General features: G+C 48.5%; 6 protein-coding genes across 6 annotated transcripts; 3 read left to right on the forward strand and 3 right to left on the reverse strand.

Annotated features, from left to right (window-relative positions):
• Nucleotides 1-411: 411 nt before the first annotated feature.
• On the reverse strand, nt 412-3,851 carry BKA67DRAFT_665200 (uncharacterized protein; the record flags this gene model as incomplete). Its single annotated transcript, XM_046108521.1, has 3 exons — nt 412-2,998; nt 3,058-3,426; nt 3,478-3,851. 3 exons carry the CDS (start codon nt 3,849-3,851, stop codon nt 412-414), a joined length of 3,330 nt encoding a protein of 1,109 aa, XP_045951316.1.
• Nucleotides 3,852-8,338: 4,487 nt separating this feature from the next.
• On the forward strand, nt 8,339-9,240 carry BKA67DRAFT_133915 (uncharacterized protein). The gene is made up of 3 exons (XM_046095026.1): nt 8,339-8,907; nt 8,960-9,096; nt 9,189-9,240. Coding segments are annotated over exons 1-3 (519 nt in total). The 5' UTR covers nt 8,339-8,527; the 3' UTR covers nt 9,191-9,240.
• A 1,636-nt stretch (nt 9,241-10,876) lies between these two features.
• On the forward strand, nt 10,877-11,387 carry BKA67DRAFT_542345 (uncharacterized protein; the record flags this gene model as incomplete). The annotated part of the gene is made up of 3 exons (XM_046101097.1): nt 10,877-10,951; nt 11,022-11,299; nt 11,345-11,387. The coding sequence occupies 3 exons, from the start codon at nt 10,877-10,879 to the stop codon at nt 11,385-11,387; spliced, it is 396 nt and encodes a 131-aa protein (XP_045951318.1).
• A 1,036-nt stretch (nt 11,388-12,423) lies between these two features.
• On the reverse strand, nt 12,424-13,406 carry BKA67DRAFT_528216 (high osmolarity signaling protein; the record flags this gene model as incomplete). Its single annotated transcript, XM_046098934.1, has 2 exons — nt 12,424-12,945; nt 13,017-13,406. The coding sequence occupies 2 exons, from the start codon at nt 13,404-13,406 to the stop codon at nt 12,424-12,426; spliced, it is 912 nt and encodes a 303-aa protein (XP_045951319.1).
• Nucleotides 13,407-18,962: 5,556 nt separating this feature from the next.
• Nucleotides 18,963-19,712, reverse strand: BKA67DRAFT_542347 (uncharacterized protein; the record flags this gene model as incomplete). Its single annotated transcript, XM_046101098.1, has 1 exon — nt 18,963-19,712. The coding sequence occupies one exon, from the start codon at nt 19,710-19,712 to the stop codon at nt 18,963-18,965; it is 750 nt and encodes a 249-aa protein (XP_045951320.1).
• Nucleotides 19,713-21,045: 1,333 nt separating this feature from the next.
• On the forward strand, nt 21,046-22,342 carry BKA67DRAFT_542348 (eukaryotic aspartyl protease; the record flags this gene model as incomplete). Its single annotated transcript, XM_046101099.1, has 2 exons — nt 21,046-21,766; nt 21,822-22,342. The coding sequence occupies 2 exons, from the start codon at nt 21,046-21,048 to the stop codon at nt 22,340-22,342; spliced, it is 1,242 nt and encodes a 413-aa protein (XP_045951321.1).
• Nucleotides 22,343-23,608: the final 1,266 nt, after the last annotated feature.

The following is a 23,608-nucleotide window of genomic DNA, read 5'->3' on the forward strand; positions in this document are numbered from 1 at the left end:
TGTTGTGTTTCTGGTGGTATATCCCCACCACAAGCCACCCAACGCTCCGAAATTAGCGACACCGCAAGTCCGTCCCGCAAAGTTTAAAAAGAATACTGCACACAGTAGTAATACATACAAGCTTCCGGGCTTGTTAGCTTACAGCCAGGTACCAGTTGAGCACCCTATCATGCTATACCATTGGTTCCTCGATCCTCCGATTGGGCAAACACCTGTCCATAGCCCTACTCCATCTATTGACTGTTGATGATCTAGAGGTTGAGATGCCCCAACCTGCGACCCATGATGTGACACCCTTTCGCAAGCCTGAATAAAGCCCAGAACTTTCAGCAGGACAGCGAAGCGCTCAACGAGACCGAAACACCTCTCCATATACAATTTCGCTAACGACCGCAAACCTAGAGCAAGATATCAGCGAATACATTCCCAGATGTTAGGGTTAAACAATGCAGTGGACCAACCGTGGATGAAAACGAATACGATGGAAAAGATAACCCCGCGCAGCAAGTCCTCTGCGACAGTCGTGAAGTCGAAGAAGCAAATGGATGATGTCAACCCCGAACTCGGATTTAACCACCGTGTCGTTTTGAGGATCTGCTCTCGGCTCATCTTCTTGTCGCAGGTGACTGGCACTATATTTCTTGTCATCGTCTCCAGTCGAAGATGATATCCTGCATCCTCTCGTCTCTGGTTGCCCTCCGCGACATGCATCGGCGCTGAGTGTGGGTTCAACCCATCCGCTCCAGACCGATTCAGTTTCCACCGTGAGAAACTTTCGTTTAACCCGTTGCTGTGTGATTTATCCAGATCAAGTGGTCGTCGTGCTCCATCTAAGAGTCTTGAGATGAGACCATTGAAGCGCCCAAGAGTGTCCGAGTCGTCAAAATCTAGATCGAGGAAGAGTTTCTCCGACAGATCGACTTTCCATAGTTCTCGGACAGTGAAGCGGTAAGGGGCAAGATCTTCTTCATTGGGGAACAGCAGCTGCCATCGGAGGAGGTCGGTGTCGAACTTATCGAGGAGACGTATGTCGCCATTGTCGCCGACGCTGGTTTCAGCGACGGCTCGTGCAACGGCAAGGAGGGCTAAGGTTTTGTGCAAACAGTCGGGACCATCAGGAGCCTTGCCACGGCAGATATCCTCCATTACCTCTAGCCCGACAGACCATGCCTGGCGGTAATTGTAACAATGGCGTTTGAACGATTTCAGGTTGTTTTGGCGGGAAGATTGGGAGAGGCTTACGAGTCGTTCATACTGTCTGACAAACTTGGTGCGTACGTTCTGAGACCCGTACACAGTCTTGACAAGTACTTTGGCGATTTTCTGCTGACCCGACCTAGAAAGATACAAAGATGCTAGCTGGACATCGGCTCCATGTTCTAGGAGTATTTTTATCTTGTGGGGCTGGTTGCACTGCGCGGCAAGACTTAGTGGCGTGCCCTCGAAAGTCAGGATGTTTGGATCCCTAATGCTCCCCATGATTCTTATGAGGCTTGATGAGCTTCCAGATTTGACAGCATCGAAGAGTTGCTTTACTTCCTTTGATTCGGGATCAGAATTACTGATCATCCCTGTTTGCTTCAAGCCAGCAGAGTAAGATGTATCCCACAGTAGGAGAAGCTTGAAAGCATCCATCAGTTCAAGTCGCGCAGCTTCGCTCATAGCAGTGAAAGTTCTTCGTGCCGTTGCGGTCTCACTTGTTGACAATTCGTTGATATCTGCCCCACGTTCCAGAAGGAAATTGATGATGGAGCATTGGTTTGTCCTTGTTGCTGCCAGAAGTGCGGTATAGAGCAATGTTTCTCCTTCCGCCACAACTGCCGCCTTATCATTCAAGTTTGCTCCTTTGAATACCAGGTGACGAACAACAGTTTCGTTGCTGCTTTCAATCGCAGCGATGAGTGGTGAATAAGTTTTGTTGTCCGTTCGGACCTGACAGTTTGGAGACGCTCCTTGATCTAGGAGCGATTGGACAGCACCAAGTATGCCATGCTTGCACGCTGAGACAAGCTTCACGTCAAGGTCAGCTTGCTGTTGCTTTTCGCGGCTGGGTTCAGTGGAAACAAAGCTCTCAGACGAATGGAAGTTGTTCAGCTCCTCAGAGAAAATGATTGGAAAGTTGGGCCCTCTGGATACAGTTGGAAGAAGTTGCGGGAAATCCTGGGGGAGATCGTCATGGAAGCTGTCCAGCATGAAGTGCTCGGGAAGCCTGCAGAGCAATTCCTCGGGCAGGCTATTGATGCCAGCCGAAGATGAGTCAACAACCCCCCTGTTTTGTCGCTGATGATATTCCCAGGTCGGCACATGGAAGTGACTGACAAGCGCAGGGGTTGAATCCAACTCATGAATCACTTCGAATTCGATCTCATTGTCCTGGGGCGGCGCAATTCCCTTGGAAGCGTGGAAAGGAGCATCGGCCGTTTTGAAAACGCTGTCAAGGCTTCGAATCCCTCGTATGAGGCGTCGATGAAGGAATGTATTGAGCAGGCTCGGATCCAAGACGCCTAAATCGTGAAGTGTTTCAATTCCAATGCGATCCCACACATCAGCATCTTCGAGCAAGCCTTCGACGAGCAGCTTCAAGTCTAGTATATCACTTACTGGCAGCCAGATATCACGGTTGGGATTGTCGAGGAAATCCTTCAGTTTGCGGTAATGTTTCAACAAGGTTATTCCATTGATTCCGGTTCCATATTGGAGAGGTATTGGCCATTTGTCGGATAAACTTTCCGTCTCCCCGATGATTTTGCCCAAATTGATGATCATATTTAAATTATAAATGTCAACAGCGATGGATTGCTCCCTGCAAACTGCTCTGAACAGGTGGGTGTGCTGGTGTGGTGAATCGAATCGATGGGGCTGCTCCAAATTATCAAAATGTGAACGACCACATAAGAATCGGCAAGCACAATCACTAGGACACTTTCGCTCTTCGAGTCCGTAATATGCTTGTTTTCCCCATGAATCAGCAAAATACCATATAGGATAACCTTTGGACCTGCGGAGAAGTTAGTTGGATCGCATGGACTCATTCTATATTGCTCAGGAAAAACTTACATATCCTCAATATCGATTGCAAACTTTCTGCGTCCCCTTCCATGAAGCTTACAAGTACGAGAGGGGCCGCAATCGGATAGAAAGAACACTTGTGAGTTTTCAAGCTCCGCAGGGACTCCAAAACCGGGAAGTTCAATGACTTTATCCGTTTCCAGATCATTCATTTCCAGTTCATTCATTTCCAGCTCATAAGCCGTCGTGTCATGGGAAGTCTTTCTCCGCTTCAAGTACTGATCGATACGGGCTGCGCTAAAGGTTTTGAGGAATTTTTCCTTGACGGTATTGGTGTTCATAAATCTGTTGACCTTGTTCCGCGTCAAGTTCTTTGCAAACCCCCATATCTTGAACTGACTTTTGTACATCTTGAGACTTTTTAGACAGTCAGTAAAGGTCGTTGGATCAGCAAGGTAGGGAACGCACGTTGCATGGAAATCATATGGGGGTTTGGACATGATTTCCATGACTGTAGCAAGGGTATAATCTTTCTCGAGGTACAACTCCGCGATGGTGCCTTTCACAGTTTCCCATTTCGCTGGAGCAATCTGACTTCGAGAGCTCCTCTTCTGTACGAGCTTGCGCTTGTTTTGGGTCGGTGCTGTCGAGGTGATTAATCCGAGTGGCTCCCCGTCGAAACTTATCTCATCTTCATAAGCATTGAATAGAACTTCTTTGTCAGAATCAAAACCAGACATCTTTCCACTGAGGCTTTCGTCAAAGCTGTTAGAATTCGTTGCGGGGCTTAACCCGTCGTCCAGCGTAGAGGCGCCGGATTCTGGTGAGATGGTCTGATCCATGGCGGGCAAGATGTGGAATCTCGCGCCTTAGGTGTCTTGTTCTCCACTGAGAATTCGAATCATGTATTCGTTTCGATTGTCAATGTTTCGCGTGAAAGGCACAGAGGGATCTTCTATTGTGGCAACCCAGCTCATTTTGAGGTACTGGGACCTGGAGTGTTGTCCGACACAGCCCCTGTTGTGCGCCAAGGAACTTTTGTAGGTGCATCCGATCAAAGGTCGGAACTTCTGCCCAGTGCGGTCGCGCATTCAGCCGACCGCGGCCAGGGTTGCCCGTATTCATTGGTCGATAGTGAATGCTGCGGGTCGTGAATATGGGTAAGGCGTGAACGTCGGTCAGCTTCATAGTGCCTCACGAAAGTGCCTAACCCGATTGCCTGATCAAAGTATCTGAGTGCCTCGTCTATGCCGGCCGCACGCGCACGATTCGCCCGTATTGGCGAGTTGGTGCGCGGACCACTCGCCTCAGTTGTCCGCGACTGCAGTATACACCATTGCGTAAGGGTGATGCCATCGACTTCTACTGTCTCCGACTTCTTCCCAAGTTGGCTATGTTTGATAGCTCATCGCGGAATATCAAGAAAAGTTGTCGCTATAATAAGGTTCAACGTTCTTGGGCTTCTACATGATATGACTTTGGTGGCTCAACAGGTTCCTGTCGATATTAGGTTGGAATGAAGCATCCAAGATCCAGATCTACATCCAGGTACAGGATGCATCGCCAAGGCTGCAACGCCAACCGCTGTGGGCCACCAGGCTTGTCGCAACGTGTGTGATACTCGTAAGTATTTCCGAGGGATGGGCCAATCTTTCAACTTGCGGCTGGCACGCTTGGTCAATGCTTTACTGTAGTGTTGAGATTCTCATTTCGCATACCTTGCCAAAGTGCCACTAAAAGCTGTTTATTTTTATGCCCTGTCCGCACCTTTCCGCTGTCAGTTAGTGCCCAACAAAGGCGCCTGATTGTTCCGTTCCAAAGTTTGCAAAAGTTCCTGAAACTGCTGGTTGCTACTGCATCTGTGCTTGTAGTTCACGTCCAACGGAATAATTCTAAGTAGGGACCGGATCATCAACTCAGTTGCCCCTGAATTCAGCCTCGCATGCGCCGAGATATTCAGATAGATGCATTCTGGTTCATCCGCAATCAGAGTCGCACCTTCGAAAGGTCCACAAAGTGCCTCTAGACTAACTACGTCTTGGGCAACATTAAAAGCTGTGGTGTGACATTATTGCGAAATTTATGTATGAAGTGCTCTATGCAGACGTAAATTGAAATTCTGTTTGATATATATAATCCATACTGGTTCTCTCAACTTTAATAGTTTTGATTCTTCGCAGAGCATCTGGTTACAAACCAAACGCATACAAAGCACACTTATACACAACCCAAACTTGGAGTATAGCAACCCGGAACGTTCTCGGTCGTTTCAGAAATTCGACGGGCACTAGTTGGGTTAGACTATATGATTAGTGTCGCTGAGCAATGGTATGCACCAGAGTGTTACCCTACCCCATCGACCTGAGTGCTGACTTTTCTCTACAGCCTGACCGTTGTCAAGTACCGGTACCTCGACCATGGGGTGTGCGCTCGCCGCAGGGGACCATTCCCAGCCAGAAGATTGGAGAAGACTATGCGCTGTCCAAGTGGCTTCAAGAGCCTAACAATGCCCAACCATTCAACAATATTGCCTTCGTCGAAGACAAATGGCCTGTGCCGTCTGCTGGTGCAGCACAGATTGGTTCGAGCAATGGGTACAGGGCACCCACAGCTCGCCTTTCGGCAGCTGCGGGGACAACCACCTGATAAAGCCCCGAAATAACGCATTTTTAGAGAAGGATTCAAGATAAAACATCTTCGCTTTTACACATATCTGTATTTGATCAATCTTAATCTCCTGAATGATAGTTCAATCCAATAGTGCCTGGGAGCCATATCTCAGATTCGGGGTATCTCAAGTATATCGCATGTGTAGGCTTAAATCCTATGTGCCTGGCCTAGTGAGACCCATTAGACTAACTTAGGTTAGCAGAAATATGGATAGCCAAGGCCTACGGGTCCGTACAGTAAGAGAATACTGATCGCCGCTAAGGACATCATGTATCTATATGGGTAGCTTTTAAGTTTATACCCCGAGAAGTGCTGGGCATTGCCTCTTGAAAGTCTACTATCCTAAGGTTAGGGCTTTACCAAACTTCATTAATGATTACATTCCTTTATATTTTCTAGCTTACTCTAGCTTTTCCTATTCACCTCCCTAGCATGACTATTTCGAAGTTTTGCCACAGCACGGCACAATTGGAGCACATCAATTAGATTGTCGCAGGCTAGGCTCTCGCATAGCGGGATAGCACATGGTACAAACCTTGCTTAATGGATTTATATTGATGCTATAGTTTGTCAATAACCTTGTCAATTGGACTATTCTGCATGTTAAGGCCATTTTCTTGGCCGTGCGTTCTACCATTAAGAGGAGACGTCCCTTGATTTGTACTAACCTTAGACTAGTCAGCACTAGCGTTCGTTCCGTTAGGTCGCCTATAGTATAATGCCAAAAGTCACTCCACAGTTTGACACTATACCCAGACACCTTTTACCCATACTAATGCTTGACTTGTACACCATGCTGTGAGGCCTCAATTCATCTTGAGTATGCAACAGTTTAGTTAGCGTTGACTTATAACTTTAGGACCATCACGGTGATGAACGTGACGGTCACATTGGCCGGCCTATCCATAGCACTGGAAGGACTCCTAGATGGTTCCGTCAAAGAAGGCCTTCGTAGGAGCGACGTAACAGACATAGCTCTACAGAGCATCAAGAGCCTCGTTGTCTTGCTCGAGAATGGAGCTCATCCAGCTGTTCTCAGAGAAAACGTGTCATCTCCTGATGGATGCACTATTGCTGCGATTTTGTCATTAGAAAAGGCAGGCGTTCGAGGGACATTTGCCCAGGCACTCTTGGATGGTGCTGAGATCTTCGCCGATAACTGATAAAGGGCGTATTGCTTGCAGAAACTCGCTGTTAAAACCTACACTTGTCTGTTTGACCGACGGGATCAAAATAGATCATTAGACTCTTTGAACGGTCATGAGCCAACGTTATGGCCATGGTTCCAACCATGCTCCGCACACCAATACAACTCACCGGTTCAGGTTTTGTGGACGAGTCGTAGTCATGTGTCTCCAGTTTTACATGTCCTGATTCCTGAATTTGGTCACACGGGTACCACATCACAGTTCATCTTCCTGTACTCCCCTCCGTAATCCACTCGAGATTGTGCTTGTGTCCAATGAAACATTACTTCTCATACTTAGTGCTCGTTAATATAGTATGTAGACCGTTCGTTTCGTCAAAAATACCAGCTATCCATCTCTTATCAACCAATCACGGCAATCTACAATCATAGATAGTAAATCGGATCGACGCTTGTATGCTGGTCCAATGAACTCGGCCACATCATGCTGCACGGTTGTTGACGTCTCATTGGCCAAGACATTTCGGTGAGTGCCTTTATCTGCACGTTTTGCCACCAAACGTAGGCGCTAAAAATGAATGTTACACCAACTGTAGCGACCGGGCGAGCTGGTCGTGACTGGCGTCATCTTCATGGTAGGATCGCGCTGATGTGAATGTTCATAAACCTATGGGAGCCACCTATTTTGCATTGGCCAGTCGGAAAGAGCACTCCGTAGCATCACGTCACCTCGCGTATGCAAGATTTGGTTCTTGGCTGTATGCACGGTTCCCTGCACGAAGGTGAAAGGAAAAAAAAAAAACCTTGAACGCGTTTTACGCGTCAGGCAAGGCCATTCTGATCTTGTGATTTAAAGTGCTGCGTTTCTACCATTCTACAAAAGCCAGAAGTTTTGGCCGCCACCATCAAGATTCCCTTTTTTGCAACCATACATTCTCAACAGCAAGACCGTGCCAATCAGGCTGGATATCAACACGATCATATTTGTGTTCATCATGTCCTACAAACAAGAAACAGAAGGAATATTTTTCCCTGAACACGTCGGAAATGTATCTGGCGGAGAAACACTTTCGAACTGTGGTTTTTGTGTTCAAGCCTGCCACGCAGTTCCAGATCATGTCGACTATATGCTCGCCTGTGAAAGATGCACCAAGGCCAATGACGCCAACTACTGCCTAGTGTGCAACGACGCTTCGGGCATCTGTGTCGACCACAGCTCCGGAACCAACCCGATCAACCAAGATTGGGAGCCCATGTGAGTTTCCATCCAAGAAAACGTTAAAGACTCACTAGGGCTTCGCGGCTAGAATAGTACAAATTGAGCGCAGAATTCTCAGTAGCACACCAGAACATTGGAGACGACCGACCGTAACTACAAATCGAGTCGAGCCGATTGCCCCCAAGGGTTGGCGGGCGGGTATGCCTGCCGACCGGAACAAAGCCGCGTGATCGTGTGCAGTCAGGATGGCTGGCGTACTGGGTACAAAAATCTGGGAAGACCTGTGCTGCAACAGCAGTATCAGTGTATCTATATATATAACCACAGAGTAAATGGTTTGGGGCAATCAAAATATGTCATGAGGTTGGGTCATGCCATAGTACATCGCGCTCGGTGGCTCTCGCCCTCGTGGTGGCGATAGACACCCTCCTTGTTCGTCGACTTTGTCGTTGTGTCACACGGTCACCCCGACGAGGTTTTGCATGTTCAATACATGTCGGTTGCAGTTGGAGGATACTAATGCTTGTGGGACAAGGGTTATAACGGATATTGGGCGGCAACAACCCATCAGCGAGGCCGGGCCGTGTTCAATGGCATCTGGACTAGGCCTGGTGGTAAACACATCTGATGTCATGTCATGCATAGATCCAGCGCAACTTAAGAAAGCTGAGCCCATCACTATAGAATCTACCTCTTCTGATGGAGAGAGTGTTGGAATTACTTTGGCCAATACCAGTGGTCTGTCAGACGATATTCGGGGCACAGTCACTCCAGAGGGATATAACACAAATGTACCAGGTCCAGTATTTACTGGAAATCTGCTCAGACTTCAAAGACACAGATATCATCCTGAATCCTATGGGTATGTACATACTCGCCTTTAGCCCAACGATAATTCGTACTGATACTTCCAGAAGAATTTCTTCGGTTCCAAAGGCATTATGTTGCCCAAGCTGCACAAAGCGTTATACAAGAATGAGCTCTCTTGTCAGGCACCGTAAAAAGATTCATGAAGTCAGCAATAGCAGCTCAAAGCCTATGTTGAAGAACTGTAAGCCGGCTTTTCGCTTCATCCTCTTCCTTTCTTTTTCTACTTTCTTCTTTTCTGGATAAAAATAAATCTGTTACTGAGATCTTGACCAGGAATTCGTCGGACATTTGTTCCTTGCACAACACCAGCCTTTCCAGAAATATCTACGAAGCTGCTGGCAATGTTAACGAACGTCATGTCCTAAATTTTCGTGGTTATCTGAATTCTTTCCTTGGGTTCGCCTTGATTTGGTTTGAAAGGTTTACGGTGAAGGAGAAAGGGGCTGGAGGGAGAATAGTTTGCAGAATGAATTGGCTATATGGGATCAATGTCACAACAATTTCTTTCACATCAATTTCTCAAATTCAGTCACATCATCATGAAAGAGTGCTCCCATGTTTCTACTTGCAGACTGCTGTTCTAGTATCCCTGTGGGCTCCCCGCCACACTGCCTTATCGAGCACTTGAATGAACTTTATCAAAGATCATATTAAACAGTTCAAGTACGGCAATCGTACTTACCTCCATACATGCACTTAAATAAAGCATTTTATTAAATGTCTCATTTGTATATATTTTCTTAAGATGCGTGTTTATCAGTGGCAGGTATGTTATATTGATTAACGCAGGAGCTAATTACCTCTGCCATCATGTCGCTCTGTTCAGCAGGGCGGCTGGAACATTTTAGCACTTGTCCTTCGAACAGCCAAGCGCTATAATCTCTTTGAACTGGCTGCTATACCAGTCAGATTGAACTATCAAGCAAATTTATTCAAACTTGCCTAAAAGCCTACAATGCCAGTATAATTTCGACCACATTTGATACACTGGCTGTTAGTTGAACCAAGACCAATTGTTCAGTTTTCGCACGAGGGAAGGGAATCATCTTGACTTCCAGTCATAACCCTCATTTTCGAGTACGAGCAGGATATCACTGTCTCTTTCAGCCAATGCCCACTTGAACAGGCGTATCTTGGTTAAGCCGCAGCCGACCACCTGGATTGAGGCTTCTCGACGAAAATGAACATGGTATATGCTCCACATACTCCCACAATCTCCCACGATCTGGGGCGTTGGAGCGATAGGTATGGCCGTCAAGGCTGGATAGCGGGTCTGTGTCATGATGTCGATTGACCTGCGCCTCGGCCAAGTCCTCTGAAAGCACATCATGGGCACATCTGCTGCCTCCCGGCTGTCTGTCGACCGTCAGTCATCCCTCAACCAGCGCATGGGCGGTCTAGCCTCCGCTATGGTGTGCTCTACTATTTCTTTCTTTCTTTTTTGATTTCATCAGTGACACTCAACTTTCATTAGCCATCGCATTCGTGGGGAGAGTAATACTATATTGTAAAACCCTAAAAAGCGTATACTATAATGCGACGACAACGGCCAGTATGACTGCCGACCTACACGTGGGTCAGATCCCGCAATCTACGACCCTCTCCCGCACCTGTGGGGAAGACGAGGTGGTCTTTGCCAATCTGACGAGCAGCAACCATAAATGGCAGCGCAAGGCAGGTTTCGTCAAAATCCGTTTCTGCAGCGAGACCAGGCCGCACGAGCTGCGTTACTTCTGAGTGGACACCTGTTATATTAACAAGGCCGAAGCCATCCAGCTCCAGACGGCCATCGACAGCATATTCCGGTAGTATGCAGCGCCACTAGCATCCCAGCCAGTGCACTTCGCTACAGCCCGTTGTCCGGCTTCACCTTCTCGAGGCGCGAGGCATGGATTCGGAGCGTGAGACGACGCATAAGGAGAATATGGCATGTTTGCTCCTGGGGGATGCTCTAGATCGGCATGCTGCTCATTTACGGCAAGGGTGAGAGAAGTATTTCAGCAGACTACGAGAGGAAGCGCAGAAAGCCGCCAAAGGTAATGCAAGACCAAAACACTACTAAGCAAATCCGTGGTGCTTGAGGAGTTAACCTGGATAGGCGTGCAGCAATCTGACTTTTCCGTCCCATTTAATCTGTTCAATATCCCTGAGATACACCATTCCATCGCAAGAAAGACAGAGTTGGTGGAACTGCGGAGGTCGCTTACTGCAGATGGAAGTCGGCGCGTGGTGGTAATCCAGGGTCTTCAAGTTATCGGCAAGACGCAGCTTGCGGTCGTATATGCGGAACAATACAGAGAGCACTACTCCGCCGTGTTTTGGCTGAACATCAAGGACCACGTTTGGGTCAAACAAAGATTCGTCGACGGTGCAAGGCAGATATTGTAGGCGCACCCTACTAGCAGCTGACTGGCTCGATGGATTTATAGGGGAACCACGACGAGGTCGTCGATGCCGCCAAGGCTTGGCTGAGCCTTCCCAGCACTGCCAGGTGGCTTTTGATATAGGACAATCATGACAATACGAGGTTGGCAAACACCTGAAGCACCAGAAATGTAAACATCGGCCGGTTCCTGCATGAGGCATATTGAGATCCAATCAACGTTACGACGCGATCGACATAGGGTACCTTCTGCGATCCCATTCGCATAAAGAACATGGAGTCTAGACGACTACCTGGAGATGCTCTCGACTGCATCCGGAAGAGGCAATCCGAAATATGACCACAACGCGAATTTTGATAACCAAGACATTTAGTACGAACTTCTCAATCATGGAGATCCCGACGACAAGCTGCCCGTACGAATCAAAGTATTTTCAATTTTCTTTTTGTATTCATGGTGTCACGGGAGCTAGTTATCGCCTTCCGAGGCCCCAAGTACATGTGTTCGCCATATACGTGACATTCGTAAAAATAAAAAGGGCCCGACTCGTTCGTTTTGATTGGAAAAGCCATCTCCGCGCGCGCTTTTCCCTGATCATCCTACGTCACCTGCTCTTCGGCCTGCCAAGCATCCAAAAGCAGCAGGACGTAGCCAGCACTGTACTGTAAAGGATAGAAGTAGGTTGTGCGGATGTTCAAGGAGCTGTGTCAGGTCCAAGAGAGTACTCCAGAAATATATAACACATTGGAAGGAGGGTGAGTGCGTAATAGCGGGTGTACTGATGGGATACAACCCGGCCAATGCGTGACTGTCATGTCAGGTGAGGAATGTTTGGTGAAAAGGTTGGAGGATTAGAAGAAAACAAGTTGAAAAAAACAGGGGAAGCCGTGGAGGACTCCTATATTCCCCTTCGGTGGTGACAGCCAATGTTACGCCAACACATGCCCGACGCTGTGCGTTTGTGCTCTAATACCCAATCAAATACAGATCGAACTCCGAAAAATTCCTTGTGCTTTTATGGACAAGGCTTGGTTCCTCAGTGAACCAGCTGGTGTCATATTTATGCACTATTGCATGCCTTATCAAGCGCCATACAAATACCCACCTTCCGTTGGTTCATTCACTCACAACAGAATGAGGTAATTACTTGGGGCAATACCAATCTGGCCCGTGTCTTTCCGTGCTTGCCACCACCTGCCACTGACGTCGCTGACCTCGATGATTTCGTGTTTTGAGAAGGAAATTTCGTTGGTATCATCTGGGTTGGCCTCATAACTGTAGATCGCCTTGGCGCGGTACGGGTAGTCGAACGGTGCTTCAACGTTGCCGTTCTTGTTATCTCCACCACCCTGTAGGTTGCCTTGGCCGAGTTGGTCCGCCGCCGGGGAACGGGGTGCGGCATTGGCGGAGAAGCCGGCCACGGGGGATGGGTTCTCCAGACCGCTCAGCTGTGCAGAGGTATACATCTGCGGCGGTGCGTTGGACACGGAAGTCTCCGGGCGGCCGCTGTGGCCATTGTAACCATTATAGTTGTTTGTGTTCATTGTTTGTCGGTTCATCGGCGCCTCCTTGGTCAAGGCGAAGGAATCCAGGTACGCGCGTGGAGTTGCTGACGGCGCAGAGCCAAAGTAGAAGATCCACACAATCTAGAGCAGCAAGCATTAGTCACCCAAGTCTACAAAGGGAGATTCGGAGTGGCAGAAAAAGTATGACTCACGTTGACCATGGATAGCAAAATGAAGCCAGCTGCAGCAGCTTCGCGAGCGGCACTTGATGAGTAGACCAACGCGTTGACCGAGGACGAGGTCAAAACCAAGCCGCAGGCCAAGTAGCCTACGAGGGCAATGTGATATGTTTGAGCAGCATCGGCGGCAACGACGACCATGACGCCGATAATCAGGAAGAGCATGAACACAACACTCCACCATGAGAAAGTTGGGAAGCCATCCTGCTTGGTGGACTGGATCTGACCAATAACACAGCTGATGAAGGCGATAATCCAAGCAAGTGCTCCAATTGAAGTAGTGGCTAGGGCGAATGGATCACCGATGATGTTGCCCATGGATGCGCCTTTGCGGCCGCCGTGAGATTGCCTCGAGTATTCCATTTTGCGGAGTGATGGTGAATGGAGTGAACCGTAAGGCATAGAGACGAAAAGTGAGAGCTGGCAGAAGTCTGTGCGACAACGTGTTTATTGCGTTGCGATGAAAAGCGTACTATGGGCCGCGTGGTGGCAACGACGAGAGACGGGAGGTTGCCAATCGACTCGGGATGGCTGAGGCTGAGGGCGGCCGGTCGCGATGGGATATGCTCCTCTCCAGCCGAGATGTTGTGGCAGGGTGAGGCAAGTAATCCGTATGCTATCCAGGAAAGTCGGATAGAGCAGTGTGGCTTCGCTAATATGGCCAAGTTGCCGTCGCAAGGGCGTCGGAGTGCAGCGGAAATCCAAGAGTTGAGTGGTTGCGACAGGTGCACGTAATCGAGACTTGCCCTTTGTCGATAACGGAATGCGAATGCGGTGGGCAGGGCAATGAAGATGCGTCGAAATGGAATCTAGTTCATGGACGAATCAAAAAGAGTGACTTTGGTAGGTGGGGGCGAAAATGCAACTGCAATTGCAATGAGGCGACGACGAAAGGTCTCGGACTGTAATGTCGTGCCGTGAGATGTTGTTGTTGTTGTTGACTGGTCCGAGTCGAAACGGGGAGGGAATGGGACAATAAGATTAAGCTGAAGCGATGCCCTTGAATTGGCAAAAGTTGGGGTGAAATTCGTACACTGAGTGCCAGCAGTGGATAGGACAGGACAGAACAGGACAGGGACAGGCGGAAATGGGCTGGATTGGGTTTGTTGCAGTGCCGCAAATATGCAGGATCCAATTAAACCCAAGCGTAATGATTCAATCAATCGACCCGTGAAATAGTCCGTTCGACTGTCGACGACAGGAAAACGACGAGGCGTGCAACGAAAAGGAGGGTAGAGGGGTCGTGTGGTAGAGTAGAGATGAGAAGAGAATAGAAGAGGATGAGACTGATACGTCAACGATAATGGGAAACGTAAAGGGTAGTTTGACTCGAGGCTGGATCAGGAGGCCAAGTCAGATGGGATACGAGTTTCTCTTGTCGGTCTGGGGAACTGCGTATTCCGTACAGTAGAGGATTTGTGTTAACCTAACCTAGGAGCGTGTGGGCTTTGCGCTACGACCTGGACCTGGACCTAGACCTGGACCTCACGGGCGATGCGATAGCGTAGAAGGGGGTAGTCGTCAGCAAGCCACACAAGCTCTTTGGTAATGTAATCGTTTCCGCCCTTTCGATCAACCTCGAGACAGCACAATGGATAATTGGCTGCCGGCGTGCGATAGCCCAAGGACCAAGAACTCGACAGCAGTTTTGTTTCGATTCCGCTTTCTGGTGGTTCACGATTGTTTATAGCACTTCCCCTAGTATTGTATGGCCCTCGCTTCTTCGTGGTGAAACCCGAGTCTTGGCAAAGAACAACTCATTCGCAGTTCCTGACAGCGCTTTGTTCCACAAAAATAGGCACAGAGCTTGCAGGTCTGTTCCGGTGGAAGGGAAATTTAGCCAGTTAATGAAACGTAGGACCACTGCAAAAACTCTCGAAATACTGAGGATCCCGTAAGTATCGTGGCTGTCGTCTTGGTCGCTGGCCGCAAGGAGAGATTTACGTCGAAGGAATCAAAGGGTGGAAATGGATTGAAGGAAGGATGAGACTGGGGGGGGATGGGTGGGGTAAAAAAGAGGATGGGAAAGGCAGGAGATGGACGGAATGGGGGTGGTGCTGGGCGCTGTGCACGCACACTTGGCCCTTGAAGAGCCTGGGAGCCAGGGGAGTTTGCTTCAAGCGGCGCGGGCACTTGCAAGGAGGCTTGAAGTGATGTCGGAAGCCCTGACAAAAGACTGTACTGGATTGTAGCCTCTGTGCAGCGGGCCCAGCCTGTGCTGATGCATGTACCGGACTCTACATTGAGCAGGCCATGGAGGGCACTGAGCAGGGGCAATAGGTAGCAATATTATTGTATTGGCACTCTATGCGAGTTATGTGTGGTGGTATCCAGCCAATTGACACATTTTCCTTATCCGTCCCGGCTGCGAGATCCATGGCATCCTGGGCATTGGAGTCTGGCCTCGGGGGCAAAGAGCAAAGGGCAAAGGAGCAAGAATGACTTAACGTACGGATCCGTAGTCTAGAGTAGAGTGTACCATGATTGGGGCGCAGTGACGTTTTTGCTTAGCCAGCTCTGACTGGCTAGATTTCAACTCTCAATCTGCTGCAACCAGTCTTCGCTTTTATGCCGAATTCCAGGGGCAGACTGTACCAAGCACCAAGACTGAGCATACTTTAACTCTATTTCATCAGTTGGACTAGCTTAGCCTAAGTTAATCAATATCTATCAAGTCGAGTCACGCGTGACTTTGACATAGCGAACAAGATCTACTGTGTAGGTACAGATTACTGTGACGACTATGCACAGCTGTCAAGCGCGGATTACGCCCGTCTTTTTCATCTTACCACACCATAAACTTTTGGAAAACCCACATGATTATCCATTGCCCATGCGCTAAGGCAGGAACGCGGATCCTCCAGTCGTCTCCCTCAGATCGAAAGGACAAACTACCATGGACGTGTACTACATATTGCTAGCAAGCAAGGAACGGGGGGGGGAGGGGGGAATTCGGTGTTTACGGCGTCTGTGTAAGTGCACACCGATTAATTCGAATTTTGCGTTCCACGTCTTCATTCAGAAGGAGAATTCACTCTGGCCTATCATCTCGTCGCAACAATACCGAATTGGTATTGCTATCGGAGAGTTTGTGAGTAACTACGGCCATCACGCACAATTTCCTTGTTTGACGTCTGGCTGAGGTCTGAAAAGGAAGAGACTCGAATTTGGATGGTCAATTCTATTGGCTAGACACAAAGGTAAACCCCAGTGCACAAAGGCACGTCGAGCCACCATTTGCTACCATCCAGTCGCTCACGACCGCTCGCAACCACACCGTCCACAATCAGATCTTCGTGCGTGACCGCCATGCCACGAGATAGCTGCCACACAAAACCGCCATGCAGGGGAAGCGTGAACTGACTCATGTTTCACAAACCATCACGACAGACATTCAACCGGCCCGTCCGTGTCGAAGCACATGCGAGGCTTTGACTATCGATGCAACCGCTGAGAACGCTTCATCGTCTTGCAGAAATGGTCACCGACATTGCGTGCCAACCAGCCATGGTCATCCAATTCTGCGACATAGCCGCACGAAATGCGCTGCTGTCCTGACACGACCCCTCTCGAAACCCCGAGCCCAAGGTTTAAACTCACAATCAATCGCTGCTAACTGCACGTCACTGTTTCGAAAAGACGAAAGTATCTGTCACAAGTGGGTATGGATGAACTTCAGTCTTATGTACGGGTCCGCAGGTTATTGACATTGCCGAGCTGATCATGAAATTGTCCTGCGCTATGTTTGAGGTTGGCGGGGAAGTGCCCACTACGGTTTTCAGCCCGTATAATAATAAATGACGGCGGACAAGCAATTTTCTTCAAACTCACACTCAATCCAGTGTGATTATCCTCACCATAATACCATGACAGGCCAGTGCAGCTCATTTATTAGCCCATGCTTGTGAGACCTACAACTCGCCCCCATCGATACTTTACCATCTGAAGTTCGAGTTCATCAATGAAGCTTTCACGATGATAAACTGAATCTGGCCCCTGTCGCCCCACTCCGCACAAGCAATCAGTGCAGTGCTTCAGGGAAGGCAGGGCTGCCAAGGAAACATTAATCGTCCTCTTGCCGAGCCGGCCGAGGACACCTCTTCTTGCTTGCAAACTACAATACACCGTCTTTCCATTAGAAATTCCTTTTTTTTTTTTTTTTTTTTTTCGCAGCCAAGCCGCTTGAGATACGTTCTCTGTCCACCAAGGTACGGAGCGTTCTAGGCAGGTTCCAAGTAAACAACCCAAATTTGTGTGCGCTGGAAGGTATGAGGACTCAAGAGGAATCCCCTCAAGATGTCTCTATTATCCGTGGATACTAGCGAGTAGAGCTTGAACGCCAGCGACAGGTGAAATTTAGACCCTACATAGTACCTCAAGTTCTAAACTTTACGATCTGCTACATGGTGGTATGGCCTCGAACAAACCTCTCGGATGGCGGGCGATCGACCAATTGATACTCCCACTGCCTCAAATCTCCTCGGGACTACGGAACCGAGGGGACATCCCATACAGACGGGATAGTCTCCCAACCATCCTGCGCGTCGGGCAGAATTATCAACTCATCACAAAAGCAAGTGGGCTGATGTCCAAGCAAGGCCTCCCAAATAGATACCAAGATGATCGTCACAGTTGATCAGCCCTTTTAAATCTTGATTCTTCGAGTCTCGGCCTTCTTTCGAGGGCCCAACTTCCCCACTCCAGCGTCCCTGATCGGGGATTTTTGATTTGCTCGACCCGCCAGACTGACTGCATTAGCTCACCGGAAACCGTTAAATATGTCGACGATCATCTCGTCGGGACCGCCACATATTTTCCACCCAGTGATAAGTGGCGCAGCTGAAACCGTCATGTGGCTTGACACGCAATCGAGCAGTAGATTACCATTGTGATCTTGTGTGGACAGGCGAGGTGAGAGACAACCTGTCAAAAGTTTTGACTGTGCAAGAGGGTATTGGGGCGTACGACTATGGGCGGCCTCTCACAGAGCCATCGTGGATGAACTCCATGAAGGCAGATAAGCGGTACGTCAGCGCATTTGGTTCTTGGGCATTACACAGATTGCACTCAAGCGTGGTTTGAACAGGCCTAAGATACCCCAACTATGTACATCCTGAGCGTGATATACAATTCGAGGTTTAGGGTACGCCTAAAAACATATTCAGCATTGATGCATTTCATCGGTGTGCGGCTCACCTCCCGAGCCCTGCACTGCCATGCGCCGAAATAAAGCCATATCTCGGGGTTATATTAGGTAGTCATGTCGGAAATTAAAACCAGGACGTACGTAGGCTGGTAGGCAAAGAGAAGGGTTGATTGTAATCCCGATGTAAATGTTCGAAGGTCAATCATGCAATTCAGTTAACGAGACCAGCACACATTGCATCAGCCTGCTCCATCTCGACCAGTGCGTTCTTAGCGTCTTCGAAGTCTGGCTTAGAGTTCTGGCTACTATAGAAATGTTCATAACTCACACGTTCACAGGCATGCGAAGTTCATTTGCGCCGTTCTCCGGCGAAACAATTGTTTTTCTCTATTCATCCTCCTAGACCATTTAGAACAATTCCTCTCAAATGTGAAGTTCCCATCCACTTCCCCTGAGGTGCGTATGCCGTCATTGCATTTGGCCGGACGTACATCTACAAGAAGTGAAGGTAACATAAACAGAGCCGTCACGATTTCTGACTACACGGGGCCTTCCTCCGACCGATCAAAACCATACAAAAGAGCGGTAAGAAAATTAAATCAACTGTGATTATTATTGAGTGGGATAAAGGGAAATGTGTATTCCAACCCCGTCAGTGAGATGTAAAGAATACGACGCTGCAGATACGATCTGTTGCAGCAAACAACCCAGTTATAAGAACTAAGCAAAAGGGCTCCTTTCTTGGAGAAGATGGGTAAGAGTCAAGATTACAATCAGTCGTGGTCGATTATCCACCCATCAGGACCCTTTTTGATGGAAAGACGAGTGACAGGGTTGACCTTGGAGTTGATCTTCTCCAGCAGAGGCTTGACCTGGTTGTGTACATCTGGAACCGAGGCGGACACGGGTAGAATGGCAACTTTGGCCTGGGAACCACTGAAGTAGCTGCTACCACCCGTGATCCAGTTCCAGGCGGCAGTGGCGGCGTTCTGAACTGCCTCCCAAGCCGACCTAATCTTTCCCCAAAGATTCTGGATGAACTGGACGACAGCATTGACCACGGTCTTGATGCCGTTCCAGACGGTCTCGAAGAAGACCAAGACCTTGTTCATGCCGTTCTTGAAGGTCTCGGCGGCCGACTGGCGCGTTGCCTCGGGCAATTTCTGGATGACCCCCTTGGCAGTAGCTGCGGCATCGTCGATGATTTTATCACTTTTGGCTTTGGCTTCGGCCGCCGCGTCGTCAATGGTCTGCTCCCATGCTTCCTGATCGGGTTGCTGACCCTTGAGGCTCTCTACCTTGTCAGAGAACGCCTTGTAGTGGTCGCGACCCGAGTCGATGACATCCGTGTTGATCTTGTCGATCTGTAACTTGGCTTCAGGGTCTAGATTGCTAGTGTCGTCGCTGAAAGTTGAGAACTGCTGTGCGACGAGGACGTGGAACGGAGTAAAGGTCTGGGTGGCGAAACAGAGCTTGGCGAGTGCAACTCGCTCATCAATTTGGTTCTCCCAGCTAGCAGCCATATCTGTGACTATGAGTAGCGGCTCGACAGAGTGTTGATGAGGAATATTGATGTGTAATGGAGATTGAGGTGCGAAAGGCTAAGAAGTCTCTCGGGTTGAATTCGTTCCTCTCTGTTAGTAGAAAACCAAAGAATGCAAGGAAGATCTAGCAATGCATGTTGAAATTTTGTCGATTGGTGCGAAGAATAACAATTTATATATCACTATCGTTTCCCATTTGATTTCACATATATTGCTATCACATTATCTCATCAGCAGGCCTGATCAACTTTGTGTTAAGGAAGCACTAGATTGACTCCGTCAAGAAAGCAAATGTTTGGCCCTCGGTGCACTGCTGGACCTGAAACACATTTTGTTTATGCAGAAGCCCATAAACATTCACTATGTTTTAGACGTCTCTGTGATTGAAATCGATTCAGCGTAGCTGTACACCCTATGCTAGATGTTACAAGTCAATCGACCTGGCAATGGTCTTGGTTAGGTGTTACTTTTCTTCTGGAAATCCACGATAGACCAATTAAGTGTTACATGTACACACCTTCGTAGCTAACAATCAGTATCACTCCAAGCCGTATTATAAATGCTCTTGCCTATTAACGCCCGTACGCTCTAAGTGTCACCTGGTGCAGTCACGAAACTGACTTATTAAGTCCTCCCTGTGCAACTTAATACTGCCCTCAGAAAGGCACAAGAAAGTCTGATACCCATCAAGACATCGGGAAAGCTCTTAAGGCCGATGCAACCTCATTTGTTACTTTGTCGCACGCAAATTAGAAATAGGATATTGTAACTAGAGTAATCCACTCTGGAATTTCTACATCAATTAAATTTCCCAACTCACAAATGCCTCTCTACTGACTATAAACTTCAGATAAGTTAGCTAACCAATTGTAGCTGAATACTTTGAGCTTCTTCCGCTCTAGAGTTTCAGTTATATCCGATAACAGGATGACAAGTTTAGAAATGCGAGATAATGATGTTTTTTAAGAAGATGATTAAACCTGTGGTTTGCAATTCCTGAAGTTGTGTCAAATGTAGGTATACGGGTTACTCAGCACTAGCTACCACTGTTTCTCGTCAACCGTGGACCCATGTTCTCAGCTTTATCACACATGTTTTTTTTTTGCAAATGGGTGACCACTTCATTTCTTCTTCATTCTATCTACTAATAAGGACTGTCATAAATACTATAAGTTGCCTACATTTTAAATGGCAAACAAATGTCAACCAAGTATTCTCAGTGCCTGCCAATCTGATTATCATATTTGCAAACCCTAAGCTAACCCATCATTACCATTTACTTATCGACTAATAGTCATCCCCATTATTCATTATGTTTTCACTCGTTTTTCTCGCATCCGGTTTTGTAGGTGCCGGCGCAGCTGGCCTATACATCCCCGAGACCGTTAATGGGTCTTTCTCCATCCATCAAGTCCGCAATCTGCGATATAAACCTCATGGTCCCACAGCCATGGCCAAGACATATATGAAATACGGAGCACAGATGCCCCGTGACCTTATCAAGGCCATGGCGGCCTATCACTCCGAGAAGCTCCAGAAGCGGGAATATGGCATTTCCACCACGACCCCGGAGTACGGGGACACCGCCTGGTTGACCCCAGTTCAGATCGGGACGCCCGCCCAAACCCTCAATCTCGACTTCGACTCGGGCTCGTCCGATCTTTGGGTCTTCTCCTCGCTTCAGTCCTCCGAGAACATCTATGGCCAAACCCCGTTCAATATCGCCGACAGCAGCACGGCCGTGGAGGTCGCCGACTCCTCGTGGAATGTCTCGTACGGTGATGGCAGTTCGTCTTCGGGTATCGTCTACTCAGACATCGTCAAAGTCGGGCCCCTTTCCGTTGGTTCCCAGGGCGTCGAGGTCGCTACCCGGGTGTCGACTCAATTCGCGTCAGACTCGGAGAACGACGGCCTTCTCGGGCTGGGATTCAGCAAGATCAACTCTGCTAGCCCAAGGCAGCTCACCTGGTTTGACAACGTCAAGTCGCAGCTGGATAGCCCCGTGTGGACTGCCGATCTAAAGGCAGACGCTCGTAAGTCTGAATTGCATGACAACGCCTGTGGAATACTAGCTTATGTCATAGACAGCTGGGTCCTACACCTTCGGGGCCATCGACAACAACAAATATACCGGCAATATCGCCTACACCACCGTCAGTACGGCCGAGGGCTACTGGGCCTTTACCGCGTCAGGGTACAGGGTCGGCGCTTCTGGGACCAGGGGCCAGGCGATAAAAGGCGTCGCCGACACCGGGTCCAGCCTCCTCTTGGTGCCGGAAGCCGTCGTTAAGGCTTACTACGCAAGGATATCCGGCGTCACCTATGACGCCGACCAGGGCGGCCGCGTGTTCCCGTGCTCCGCTACTCTGCCCGATTTTACTCTGTACATAGGCACCGCCGAGATCGTGATCCCCGGCTCCTTTTTTAACTTCTCCCCAGTTGACGACGCCGAGATCAGGTGCTTTGGCGGGATCCAGGCTAATACTGGGATCGGGATCTCCATCTTTGGCGGTGTGGCCCTCAAGGCTGCCTTTGTCGTCTTTGAGGACGAGGGTGCCTCGCCTAGACTTGGCTGGGCTAATAAGAACCTTGCAGTCCAGGATTCCTAGGCTGGGCTGGTAGAAATATGGTTGTAAGCGGTACTACAGGATGAATAAAGTCGGAGTTATGTACTTAAAAGTCATGGGGTCCGCTATCACACGGTATACCCGAGCCCGGGCTCACCAAAGGCTGGGTATGAGACCGGTTGTGGGTCCTGATGGTGAAACCCTGACGTCCTTGCTCTTCACTTAGATGCCAACGGGTTTACCAGATTGATCAACAAAACTCTTGTTATACCATGTTCGAGCTCGCTCTGAGGGCGGGATGTAGACAGTAAGCATTCAACTGATGACATTGTTTTCACCTGCAGGCTTAAGCAGGCTTAAGCAGGCTCAAGGACACGAATCCGCTCTATATGTACTTCGAGACATCTGACGGTAAATTTGAGAGGTTAACATTGAGTCGTCTAGCAGACCAAAACAGCTACCGGCTCAGCTGACGTAAAATGAAGTGAGAAGAACTTTAAGGTGTAAATTATGTGTAGCCGTTAGCTCAGAATTGCCATTCTCAGTGATCAGGACTCAATATTCATTTCTTCTTTTGGGATATGGTTCAATCTCGGACACTGGACACATGGAGCTACTATGCATTTTCCCGGTCATAGGTACCTTGTATCTACCCAAAGTGGGAACATAGAGCTGTATTACTTACGTAAGTATTGTAAATCATACACAGACATATCAAGTCTAATCATATGCCACACATTCCTGTTAATAGGGGGAACAGCCCTGAAATCAGTATTTTGTATTTTGTAGTAAGCACATTGAGGAAATAGGCCGACATCGTTGACGCAATTTGCGTGTCGAACCTTCCAAAGCCATCTATCCTACAAGCAAACTATATTAACCTACGGTACGTAGTAATAACTATCAAACGCGCCATCAAACAGCTTATCATAGTTCTTGTAGTACCCGCGCATGTGGACCAGACTTGTAGCGCCCGTTACTATAAAACTGGTCATTGATTGGTGTTGTATAGAGATATTAGACACGAGTCTCCATAATGCGCTGCGCAAGGGAACTACGAAAGGGTCGCTTACTTTAGGCCAGAGCGACCGTGGCGGGAATCTTTTATGGTAGAGCCTGATAAGTGAGGCATGGTGTATCTAGTTTTGGGTTTTCAACAAGAGAGAAGTCGGGAGATGCACTAGATAGTGGAACGAGTCTTTCATGAAGATTAGAAAAGAGGTTTCTTAATGTATATGTATCTCGAATTCATGGCTGGCTCGCCCTGTTCCAGTTTCAAAAAAACCAAGAACCAAAAAAGAGGCACGA

Source organism: Truncatella angustata (assembly GCF_020726525.1).
Source record: "Truncatella angustata strain MPI-SDFR-AT-0073 chromosome Unknown BKA67scaffold_13, whole genome shotgun sequence".
NCBI classification, from domain to species: Eukaryota; Fungi; Ascomycota; class Sordariomycetes; order Amphisphaeriales; family Sporocadaceae; genus Truncatella; species Truncatella angustata.

Bases quoted from the DNA above. Each gene is read 5' to 3' on its own strand.
- BKA67DRAFT_133915 (XM_046095026.1), top strand. From the start codon at position 8,528: ATGTTCAATACATGTCGGTTGCAGTTGGAGGATACTAATGCTTGTGGG. The intron at 8,908-8,959 runs GTATGTACATAC...TGATACTTCCAG, and splicing joins TATCATCCTGAATCCTATGG to AAGAATTTCTTCGGTTCCAA.